The sequence below is a fragment of the Coenobita brevimanus genome, chromosome 33 (assembly GCF_032717465.1).
Source record: "Coenobita brevimanus isolate Jiangsu-jjx chromosome 33, ASM3271746v2, whole genome shotgun sequence".
NCBI lineage: Eukaryota > Metazoa > Arthropoda > Malacostraca > Decapoda > Coenobitidae > Coenobita > Coenobita brevimanus.
Window position 1 is genome coordinate 4,432,472 of NC_136986.1, and position 12,438 is coordinate 4,444,909.

Genomic DNA, 12,438 nt, shown 5'->3' on the forward strand with positions numbered 1-12,438 from the left:
TCCTCTGATTTCCTCATATCTCAGCAACAGAAATATAAGAGTAAAAGTAGATATATATTCAAATATCCCTGAATGACCAACGGCGTGCCACAGGGATCACTTCTGGCTCGAATCCTATTCGTAATTCATACTAATGATCTCATGTATGTCACTCATAATCAGTTCATTCATACACAGATGACTCAACACTTCACAGTTCATTTAAACTTAAACACTCATTCACAAAGTTTAACATCTCTAACTCACAACTCAGTACAACCATTTCCATAAATCAAGACTTATCTAGGATCACTGAATGAGGACAAAATAATCTTGTCTTATTTAATGCTAGTAAAACCAAATATATACAGGTTACTAATAGACAGATATTGCCAGATTCCTATACTATCTTCAGTGCTACTAATATTCCTATCTCCAAAAGTATTGAAATTCTCGGTGTTTCACTTAACAATGCCCTCAGCTGGACCTCTTATGGCAGGTCATTTGCTAAAGCTGCCTCAGAGAAATTTGGATTATTGTACATAGTTCGCAGCTTCTTCACTGATGAGCAGTTAGCTATAGTTTATAATTGTCATGTGTGCTCTCAGCTGGCATACTGCTCACCCTTGTGGAATGGATGGGGACAGGTTGCACTCAAACAACTAGACTAATTCAGAACAAAGATGTTAGAATTATCAGTAACCCTGATATAACAAATAAACTTCCTCTCCTACTGGTAACAAGCAGTATTGCCTCCCTTCCATTATTTTATAGATACTTTTATGGCAAATGCTCAGACAAAGTTGCATCCATTGTGTCACCTTTCCATACCTTCCCCTGTGCTACATGGGCATGTGGTAGCGCTCTTCACTGGAATGTCACACTGCCATACTGCAGAACTTCTGCCTATCAGAAATCTTTTATTCCCTGAACTGCATCTCTTTGCAACTTGCCTCCCCAGAGTTGTTTCTCTCCATACTTCAACCTTCAGCTTTTCAAGCACAACTGTTACAGACTTTTATGAATCAAGGATACCAGTATTTTGGTGTATAGATATTTTTATGTAGTCATTTGTTTTTCCTTCCTCTGTTCTATTATTAAATAAAAAAAAAAAAAACTATCACTGTAAGCAAAACCAACTCACTTCATCTTCACAGCTGCATTCAGTCCGTCCATAACATCTCCCCCGACAAGCATGCTCCCAAGTTCTCTATAGGCACTCGATGCAGAGTTTAAATAGAACTTCTTGTATGAACCATCAAAAGATCTCATTGTCACCCTGTAACATATACAAATAGAAATTGTTTAATTAGTATTACTACTGACGCCTCTAGAATAATCCAACACAACAACTTCACTTCAAGCATTTAGTTTTTTTTTTTTTTGCTTTAAAACTAGCCTAAAATTGCCATATTTGCATCTCGAATGCTAAATTGTGGCAATTAATTAAAACCAAGATAAGATGCTACTCACGAAGAAGTGCTATTGAAAGAAAGTGAGACATAGTATTGTCTCTTCCTGCCACTGAGTTTCGTAAAATAAGCTACAAGTAAATTAATATTGAAAGAGCTATAGAGCTATAGTGTTTTTATTTGGTCTATCTCTATACCGTTTATTACAGCACATTCCTTGCAGGTCAGCTCTGGAACTGTCTCCCTCTATCTGTTTTTCCTGCTGCCTATGATCTCCAGTCTTTCAAACGCAGTGTGTCCAGGCATCTCAAAATGATCGGATCTTGAATTTGGCTCTCTATTGTATTTTGTTTTTCTCTTGGAGGGAACTGTTACTGCGGGCCATGGCCTTTGGTTCCTTCTTCCTCGCATAAAAAAAAAAAAAAAATTATCCTATTGTACTGTAGGAATAATAGTAAAAATAAAGTGACACAGGTGTCTGAATATACGATAAGCAATGAATTGAATAACTTCCAAAGTGCTACAGGATGGTCGGATCTGGTCCATGTATTAAGGGAGACAGTGGAGGAAGCATAAGCAAAAGACTGTGCGTCTCTGGAGGACAGTGCATGTGGAAGTGAATAAGGTAACGAGAGCGGTAAGCACAAAATTAAAGAAAAATAAGAAGAGAGTAACACAGTGGGTAAATATTGAGAGATGGAATATTTCAAGTATGGTTATGTGGATGATGTAATATGTGGGACTTGAGAACTTCATTTATTGATTCTTTCAATGATGTCCTGGTTTTGAACAATCAGGAGTGAAAGTACCGCATCGAAGGATTTGAATAAAACACCAGCTGCTGGGTGAAAACTAACTCACTGTGTGATGTGTTGGTTAATGAGGGGAAAAATAGAACTGAGGGTTTAAGATCTTTGATGCAGTGATAGAGCATAACCAGAGGGCCCAGCATTAACTTACATTTCAGTTTCATCCAACATCTTTTCATCCAAACGTTTTTTCTTCGATATCTCACCTGTCAACTACTTTGACCAGCTCCTCAACTGTCTCTGGTCTGGGTGGCATCCTTGGGAGGGTGAGGGAAGCGATGAGGCTGGCGCGATATGCTGTGCCCACCACTACACCAAAGAACAACCAAGTGCCGACCAGGATGTGGTTGGAGTGGCTGGTTGACAGGCGTCCGTACAGTCCCTGGCCCATCAGGGTGCCCACAGACTCCAGCACCACCGACCCAGTACTCAGCATTCCATGCCGCATTTGCCACGTTTTCCTCCTCGTGATCTGTAAAATATACATATACAATGATATACAATGATATGAGTGAGTAGCTGTTTCTTTTATTGTGTCATAGGGGCGAGCAGTGATGTTTCGGACAGTGGAATGGTTATGATAATATGAGCCATGAAAGAAAGTGCACCTCCTCGTTTCTGCTACAGTTAGGAAGACACACAATTCTAATGAGGTCATTCGCGTCCAGTTTCGTAAAGTAACTTTTATCTTTTTTTACTTTTCTTAACGTAATTTTTCGGGTACATATATCACGGTCTAAAATAGTGAAAATGTCATGGTAGAGTCAGATCTTGGTTATAGTGAAGGTATGATGTATTATTCATTTTTTTAGAGTTCATTTGATTAGGAATGGCTAAAGTTCTTTCTTCGTTCAAAAAGGCAGACCAAATTAAAACTGTATGAAACAGAATTAATTAACAATTCCATGCTGTGGTTTCAAGAAATCAACAAGTGTGAAGTAGCCTACCACTTACATGACAGTGGTGGCTGTAGTATAGGCTCGGGGTGGAAGTAACAATCCGAACCCATTCTTTACTCATCTATACCATAAATATATATTCCAGCAAAGTTTTTAAGGATATGTTGTATAAAAACAGCAATATATGTTCTTTAATTTTCTATTGCATGAATCTAACATCATTCAAGAAGAGTCGTTGTACTTATACTGTACTTGTAAAATGAAACTAATATTTTTCCATTATATTTCTTTATCGCTCACTCTGATTTTCACCTGTGAGTCTCATGTTAAACACTCACTTCAACCTATCGTCTGCGGTTAACTGGAAAAGGTAATAGAATTAACATGACCAAGGGAGTGTTCATGGTACCATAATAAGCAACTGTCACCATTGACACATCCACCTACATATAAATCATATGCTGTTTGCTCATGTTACATAAAAGGGAAGAACAAGAAAACGCGACCATGAGAGGGTTAAATGTATCATTGTCCTCGGTGAGTATAAAACAATTAAGAACAATGTCAACAGACAGATATGGCACCATAAGGGACTTCGCTAAAATGAAGAACCATATTGTGCTTCGCTAGAGTAAAGCACATTAATTTGTGTAAAAATCCTGAAGGAGCTAAACAGAAGCACCTGCCTTGTGAAAATATATTTTTGTGTGTGACTAACACTGGAAGACAGCCCCGGGCTGCTAATTGAGAATGTCCCACGTCTAAATTAATTACGATGATAAACAATAGCAACCACAACCACAACAACAACAATGATAATAATAATAATAATAATTGTAATAATAATAATAATAATAACATAGGGAACCGTTTTCTGCTGACTGTTATTAGCAATACTGGATGTGCCCGTGCCTGAGCACTTGCATGTTTACCTTGACAGTTGTGAAGCAGACAGTCAGTGTACAAGCCAAGACACCGATCCACACTTGGCCACTCAATGGGTAGTAAAAGCTCAGCCAACTGGGTGTTATGGACGGCGTGGCCATGGTGAATTTACCAACAGTTTGATCATAGGCGAAAGTCAGATCCCATCTGGAAACATTGTTAGATATAATTATAGATGTTATAGGCATTTGTTATATCCCACCATAGAAAAGAATTTGTTCTCGAACAATAATAATGATAATAATAATAATAATAATAATAATAATAATAATAATAATAATGAATTAGTAATAATAATTAAAATAATTTTAATAATTATAATAATATTGAAATAACTACTGTGGCAAGCTAGCACCACCAGGACATGGCACCCCCCCCCCAGGAGGAGGCCACAGAGGGGCTCTGACAGTGCGCACATTGGTCAAGTAGTATGGGCCTATGTCCCCAACTACCTTGCACCCTTTTTCCCCGGAATGGACCCAGCGGGAACGTTGCAGTCCGAGTGCATTACCCTCCAGCTGGACCAGCCCTCACCAGGTTCTGGGTGAGGATGAATACTCATTTCCAAGCAGCACCCAAGTAACGGCTTGTAGCCGCACAAAAAACGTGACGGCCTTTAACCAGACAAAACGAGTGACAGCCTTTACTTGCACGAATACCGAGACAGCTGTAAGCCACTCAACTGTTGCAACCCCCCCTCCCTTGCAGAAACCGGTGACAGCCTTCAGCCGCACTTGGGGAGAGAAAGTAATGCCCCCTCTCCTTCTGCAGCTGCCTCCGGGAGTCGGACTTCGGTGACGGCCTTCAGCCGCACATCGACTTCTTGCAACTCCCCGTACGGGACACTGGTGACGCCATTCAGCCACACCTGTCGATAGGCGATGGCCTTCAGCTGCACCTCACCCATGGTCCTGCCAGGAAGTCGGGCTCCGGTGATGGCCCTCATCCACACCGATGGGAAGGGGACGGCCTACAGCCGCACCAGGGAGAGACACCCTAACAACTAACAACTGTCTCTCATCCCCTGAGACTTCCCCTGTGGATGATGACCCTTGCTTGGCTCACCCCTCCTGTAGCCGAGCAAGACGCTGTTTCTCCCAACAGAGGCAGCCCCCAGGAGGAGGTTTGGCGAGGCCCTGTGCTGTCCCTAGGAATGCGTGCATTACAGCCGGTGCCCAGGTGAGACAACCAGCTGATGGACTCCTGCCGGAGGCGACGCCACAGTTCAACCCTGACGGTGGCCTGATGGGAGGTAGACCAAAGATGCCGGACTCCCTGAGGTGCCCCTGCAACCCCAGGGCGTGACCTCCCCAGCCCTAGATGATGGCAACCTCCTCCCCAGGGTGGGCGAAAACAAGCGCAACTGCTCGCTCTGTTTGGCCCAAGCTCTGAGGACCAGACCACTCAGCAAGGCCCCACGAGCAGAGGGCCTCTCACCACACCCAGAAGTAGCCCACAGAAGACAACATCGCCCCTCAGTGTTGTCCCATGGCCTTTCCGTGAAGGAATACCTGACAGGACCCCTCCCACACCTGGCCGACACCTGGTGGCCACCAGACTCCTGCAGTCCAGCTGGAGCCATCCAGTCTGCCTAGTGTAACTATGACTGACTAATGTATGGTGTGATACTGGTGCTCATATTCTTTACTGTGCCTGACTAGTGCCTTGGTGACTGAGTAGTATACTGTGTGTCATTCATGTTCATATTATGTACTATGTCTGTCTAATGCCCTTATAACTGCATAGTATATTGAGTGATACCTGTGTTCATATTGTGTACTCGTGACTGAATAGTATACTGTGTGAGACTTACATCCATCTTGTGTACAGTGTCTGTTTAGTGTCCTTGTGACTGGATAGTATCATGTGTGATACTGATATATCATAGTCCAGTTGGAGCCCTCTAGTCTGCCTAGTGTATTTGAGACTAAATAGTGTAATGTGTGTTACTTAAATTCATATTGTATACTGTGAGTTGTATTGTGATAATACACATGTAAGTTTGTTGTCAAGAGTTTTTATGCCCAGCTCTTATCGTGTGTTCTACCTCCGGTCTCGAAAGAGAACCTCAGCTCAACAGCTAGTGTTTCTAGGACGAGAAGTCGGCCTAAAAACACCCAGCATAACACTAGTGGCCAGCTGTGATTCTTGACCTGGGCAGAATACGGGGAGGAGCAAAACGGGGACAACAGCAAAAATGGCAAGAAAACCTCACGTGCAGTTGCCTAAATTCGACCCAGAACAATATGACATACACACATACCTATCCATGATCAAACAGCTCCTACACATAGGGTTCGAGGATGACAAACAGAAAATAGCAGTCACCCTGCCTCTCCTGGGCAAATCAATAGCCAGCATCACACCTAAGATCGTCCTGGAGCTGACATGGATGAATTTCACCAAATAGTGATTCAGGCCATCACACCATCATTGGTAAGAGTTGTGGCACTATCACAACTCGACAGCTTAACCTATAACGGGAAACTAGATGACACACTCATTCAGGCCAGGCGACTCGTCACGGCCGGCATTCCTGTAGACTGATGTAGCAACCCGGAAACAACACACATTCAACACACTTTTAAGAGTTCTCCCCAGTGTTATCAAGGAACATTTTACGATACACGACCCTACAGGAGACCTAGATAAAGACATCCAGCTCATACGATGCCTCCTAGCCTCCTGCTCCACCCTGCAGCAGATCAACGTCGTAAGCAAATTCCCGACCCAAAGACCAGCACCACACTACAAACCACAGGCGCCCTCAGCCCACACCAACCCCACGACAATATCTAACCTACCCAGGACGCACCCCACCAACAAGCACCCCAACCTCAAGGAAAACCAGAACTTGATTTCCATTAATCTGTGGGAATTCTCTGGCTGCTGCCACAGATGTCCACTCCACGAAATCAGAGAACAACTAAAAGCTGCCCATCGCAGACCAGTCACCCAGGGGCGACGGAAAGCGTCCTCCCTAGATAACGAGGGCCCTGAGGACGACGCCTTACCAATCGGGGACACCAACCCTGGGGAAGTGGAGCTGGAGGAAGACGAGATCCCATAACAGCTGGATTTTTAGGCCCGCCCCCACACCTCCCCACGGTGGTGGGGCCCACCTCTCAGAAATACCACCCTACAGTCTACGAGTAGATGAGACTGAAGGGTAAGAGCGAGGTTGCTATTCGACACGAAAGTGGCCAAATCCTGCCTCTATAGCCATTTTTACTCCCATCATAAGTTGGCTTTTGGCCCACTTTTCCCTATGTCAGCTCATCTCGTGGAAGCGGGGAATGGCCCCCTGCCCATACGTGGGGAAACTTAGGCCCTACGCACTGACACCCACCATCAAGTCCCTACCCAACACAAATTCATTGTGTTTGACTCGACCTGCTGTGCATATGATGATTACCTGGGACTGGACCTCCTGCAGAACCTACGCACAAACATCGATTGTCACAAGCGATGGCTCCAGTTCCAGAAGTCCCTGGACCCCCATCCAGCCCCTTTGCATATAAAGACCCTCCTCTTTCCCACCCCCCTCTCCCCCCTCCAGCCCCTCCTCCACACCCCACCTTCCCAGCAACCATCTCCTCTGCCCTAACAATCCCCCCTTAGCACGAGGCTTGGCTACATCTGAACAGGCCCACAGGAGCCTCCATCCCGATTAACTCAATCCACAGCGAACCAGAACCCCTGCAACAATGGTGCAACAAAGATTACCCCCACTGGATACTGCCACACCTGTTCTCCAAACTCCACCAGCAGGGTGACTACCTATTTACCCAGTCAGGGCATATAGTGCTCGACCCCAAAAGCGCCCTAGACACCATGGGGCACCTCCACTCTGACAACGGGATTCACCTAGGCATCAAGAAACTGTTGCAAGTATTCAACGATGCCTATTGGACCCCTAACCCCTCCAACCTGGCCAAACAAGTTACCTAGTCCTGCCGGGCCTGCACGCTAGGCAAGGATACCACCTGCACACACCTGGCCCATCGAGGAACATCACCGCTCACAAACCCTGGCAGTTGTTATCTGTGGATGTAGTGGGCCCCCTACCACCTCGGCTACAGATATATCATCACCTTCGTAGACACCTATTCAAAATTCCTAATCGCCTGCCCAGCCAAGGGACACCAAGCAATCGCCATGGCTGATGCCCTCATCCACCACGTCTTTCCATATTTTAGGATTCCCCACGCCCTGCACTTAGACACCAATTCACCAGCACCGTATGGCAAGAACTTGCTATATCTTTGGCCACTGCATCTCACACTCCTTCCCATACTGGCCCCAAGGGAACAGAATATGTGAGAGGAGCCATCATGCCCTCCTGAACCATGTGTGGGCCCGAATAGAAGAAACCAAGAATGAGGACTGGCCAGTCCACGTCAAAATTGTTCAGTAGGGAATAAACTCCTGCCCCCGGGACGATGGCATATGCCTCCGCGAAAGGGTATTCAGGGAGGGCCCCCCCCTCCTACCTCTACAACAACACCTACAGTCCCCCTCCACGTCCCCCACGTCCGACCAACTACACCACCTCAAGAGGCAATTACACCACCTGCAGAAAAATCTAGACCTGCGGCCAGACACCACCCCTTCCAACTCCTACAAACTGGGTAACTCGGTAGAAGTGGCAAAGCTACCCACACCCAACAAAGTCTCCTCGCGATTTATGGGACCACATATCATCACTCACATCCTGAACCCCTACCACGTCACCATAGACTATCACAACACACTGTGCACTTATCAGAATCTCCATGTACGCCTGTTCCTGACAACCACCGCCCCATGCCACAACCCCACACCCCCATCTCACCACCACCTGCAACTCCCGATCCCCTGTCAGACTCATACAGTTGCTATATCACACTATCCTCCTCCCTACCCTCTTCCCCTGTTCTTTCTCCGCCAGCCCACTCCCCCGTTGCACCCCACACCTCCTCTCCTGCCACCTCACCACTGCCACAAATCCAACCTCCCAACCCAGGGACCCCAAGTCCACCCCCACCATGGCGAGCCCACAGCCCTGCATGACACCCATTGCTGCCTCCACCCCCACACCATCCCCCACATCCCCTATACCTCACTCCCCACCCATAACCCACCCCACACCACGAGCACAACCCACCACCACTACCCACGCCACCCCATCACCAAACACCTGGACACCACACCCAACCCAGACACCATGAGGCTGCACTCCCCCCTCACCACCCACACCCTCCCTCAAGACCACCATCACCCACTCCAGCCATCTTTCACGTCCACTAGCCAGATACTCCACCACACCATCACCTAGTCCCCCCACCTCACCTACACAACCAGATCAAACCACCCCTACCTCACACATACCCAACATGACCCCCATAACACTCGTACTACACCAGGCCCAGTGGAAATGTCCACCCGCCCATATCCCCAGGAAAAACAGCCTTATCTACCCTCGGCAGCCGCAAAAAACGTCCACCACCTCATTGATCACCAGCATTCGGCTAGGACACACTGAATACTAACCACTACCAGCCATGAAGGAACGGCGTGTCACCTGGGCCCCAACCTATGGAGGTAAACAATGCGTCCATGGGACACACCACCTCCTTTGACTCCTCCAGACAACACATCAGGCCTCCACCCTCTACATCACCTATCCCCATCAGCAGGACTCAAACCTAGCCACCTCACACTGGACACCCTCCACCAGCACCTGACAATGACCCACAGAACCACCACCACCGAGACCTACTACCTTCATCCAGGGGGACATGGCTGTCCCCCACGAGACGATGGTGAAATATCTACCATTGCAACCGAGCACCAGTGGGACATGGCAACACCCCCCCAAGGAGGAGGCCATGGAGGGGCTCTGAGGGAGCGCGCATTGCCCAGGCAGTATGGGCCTATGTCCCCGACTACCTTGCGCCCTTATTCCCCGGAACAGACGCAGCGGGAACGTCGCAGTCTGAGTGCATTACCCTCCAGACAGACCAGCCCTTGCCAGGTTCTGGGTTGGGCAGAATACTCAGACCCAAGCAGCATCCAAGTGGCGGCCTGTAGTCCCACAAAAACCGTGATGGCCTTTAGCCGCACAAAACAAGTAACGGCCATTAGCCACACAAATATCTAGACAGCCTTAACTCCCCCCCCGACACGACTACTTTTCAACCACTGACTCCCCCCAATCTCGACCATTTTTGGAAACAAAATTTTTTGGCTCAAACCTCCACTTTTGGTGAGAAACATCGAAAATTCATAGAGAAATCATTCACCTGAGGTTTAAAATACTCGATACAGGTTGCAGTACCTCTTCACCTTACTGTGTTTTCTATAAAGCTGGCTCCAAAGAAAACGAGTTCTATGGGAGGGTAACCATTCCACACCACTCATAAATGGTATTTATTTATTTATTTGGTACGAATTTTTATGTAGTACGAGAGTATATTGGTTTTCACACAGTAATATTGGCAATATAAGCATTGTTTCACTCACCAAACACATCAACATACCTGACCTTTTTTGGCAACATTACCTGATCATCATTTCTGACTGTTTCTTCCTCTAATGCTATGTAAAGTTTGTCCTCAACATTGTCATCGATTAGGGAATCACTCTGGCCCTGAATTTCGTGCCGTGGCACGACATGTCTTTACTGGCCAGGTCACTGGTAACAGGTGAATTGCTGAGACAATGGCATGCAGGGGGGGGGAGGTCATGCTGGGTAAGGCATTGTCCCTGCCTGGCATCTTGTAGAGGAAGGTGTCCCGTGTATACGTACCAAAAATCACTCGCGAAAATTGAAAATTGTGCAAATTAGGGACCTTGCAATTGATTCACGTTTATATACGTCAACAGGACTGACAGTGACAAAACGTGTGGACTTATATATACATCAACGAGACGTGGCGGGTTAAGCCACTCAACTGCTGCAACCCCTTCCTCCCCTGCAGAAACCGGTGATGGCCTTCAGTCGCACTTGGAGACAGATGGTAATGCCCCTTTGCCTTCTGCTGCTGCCTCCAGGAGTCGGACTCCGGTGACGGCCTTCAGCCGCACCTTGACAGCTTGCCATTCCCCATGCAGGACTCCAGTGATGACCTTCAGCCACACCTGTGGACAGGTGACGGTCTTCAGCCACACCTCGCCCTCGGTCCTGCGAGGAAGTCGGGCTCCAGTGACAACCTCCAGCCATACTGACGGGAGAGGGACGGCCTTCAGCCGCCCTCCTCCTGTTGCCCACGGGACCTCAGTGACGGCCTTCAGCTATGCCAGGGAGAGACACCCCAACAACCTTTTCTCAACTCTGACACTTCCCTTGTGGAGGATGACCTTGCTTGGCTCACTCCTTCTGTAGCCGAGCAGGACGCTCCTCTATTTCTCCCCACAGTGGGGCCCCCAAGAGGAGCTTTCCTGTCTGGAGGAGGTTTGGTGAGGCCCCATGTTGTCCCCAGGAGTGTGTGCAGTACAGTCAGTGCCCGGGCAAGACAACCAGCTGACGGACTCCCGCTGAAGGCGATGCCACAGTTCAACCCTGACGGCAGTCCGACGGGAGGTAGACCGTAGACGATGGACTCTCCGAGGTGCCCCTGCAACCCCAAGGCATGACCTCCCCAGCCCTAGACGATGGCAACCTCCTCCCTGGGGTGGGCGCAGACAAATGTGCCTACTCGCTCTGTTTGGCCCAAGCCCTGAGGACCAGACAACTCAGCGAGGCACCATGAGCGGAGGGCCTCTCACCACGCCCAGCAGCAGCCCAAAGAAGACGACGTTGCCCCTCAGGGTTGTCCTGTGGCCTTTGCGAGAAGGAATACCTGATGGGACCCCTCCAACATCTGGTCGACACTTGGAGGCCACCAGACTCCTGCAGTCCAGTCAAAGACTAGTGTAACTGTGACTGACTAATGTATGGTGTGATACTGGTGCTCATATTGTATACTGTGCCTGACTAGTGCCTTGGTGACTGAGTAATATACTGTGTGTCATTTATTTTCATATTGTGTACCCTGTCTGTCTAGTGCCCTTATAACTGCATAGTATATTATGTGATACCTGTGGTCATATTGTGTACTCGTGACTGAATAGTATACTGTGTGAGACTTACATCCATCTTGTGTACAGTGTCTGTCTAGTTTCCCTGTGACTGGATAGTATCCTGTGTGATCCCGATACACCACAGTCTAGTCGTAGCCCTCTAGTCTGCTTAGTGTATTTTGAGACTGAATAGGGTACTGTGTTACTTACATTCATATTGTATACTGCGAGTTTACTTGAGATAATACATGTGTAAGGTTGTTGTCCAGAGTTTTTATGTCCTGCTCTTCTCGTTGTGTGTTCTAGCTCCAGTTTCGAAAGAGAACCCCATCTCAACAGCTTGTGTTTCTA

The 12,438-nt window shown here is 47.4% G+C and overlaps 2 protein-coding genes across 2 annotated transcripts in view; both read right to left on the reverse strand.

Moving 5' to 3' along the window:
* Positions 1–4,990, reverse strand: part of LOC145395902 (ionotropic receptor 93a-like) — a 52,005-nt gene extending 47,015 nt beyond the window's left edge. The window contains exons 1-4 of the mRNA XM_080269425.1: positions 4,779–4,990; positions 4,032–4,191; positions 2,407–2,672; positions 1,124–1,258 (exon numbers count right to left, since the gene is read on the reverse strand). Of these exons, the coding sequence (XP_080125551.1) occupies positions 1,124–1,258; positions 2,407–2,672; positions 4,032–4,191; positions 4,779–4,990 (773 nt within the window). The remainder of the gene's footprint in view (positions 1–1,123; positions 1,259–2,406; positions 2,673–4,031; positions 4,192–4,778) is intronic.
* Positions 1–12,438, reverse strand: part of LOC145395719 (glutamate receptor ionotropic, delta-1-like) — a 382,972-nt gene that overhangs the window by 360,228 nt on the left and 10,306 nt on the right. The window lies entirely within an intron of this gene.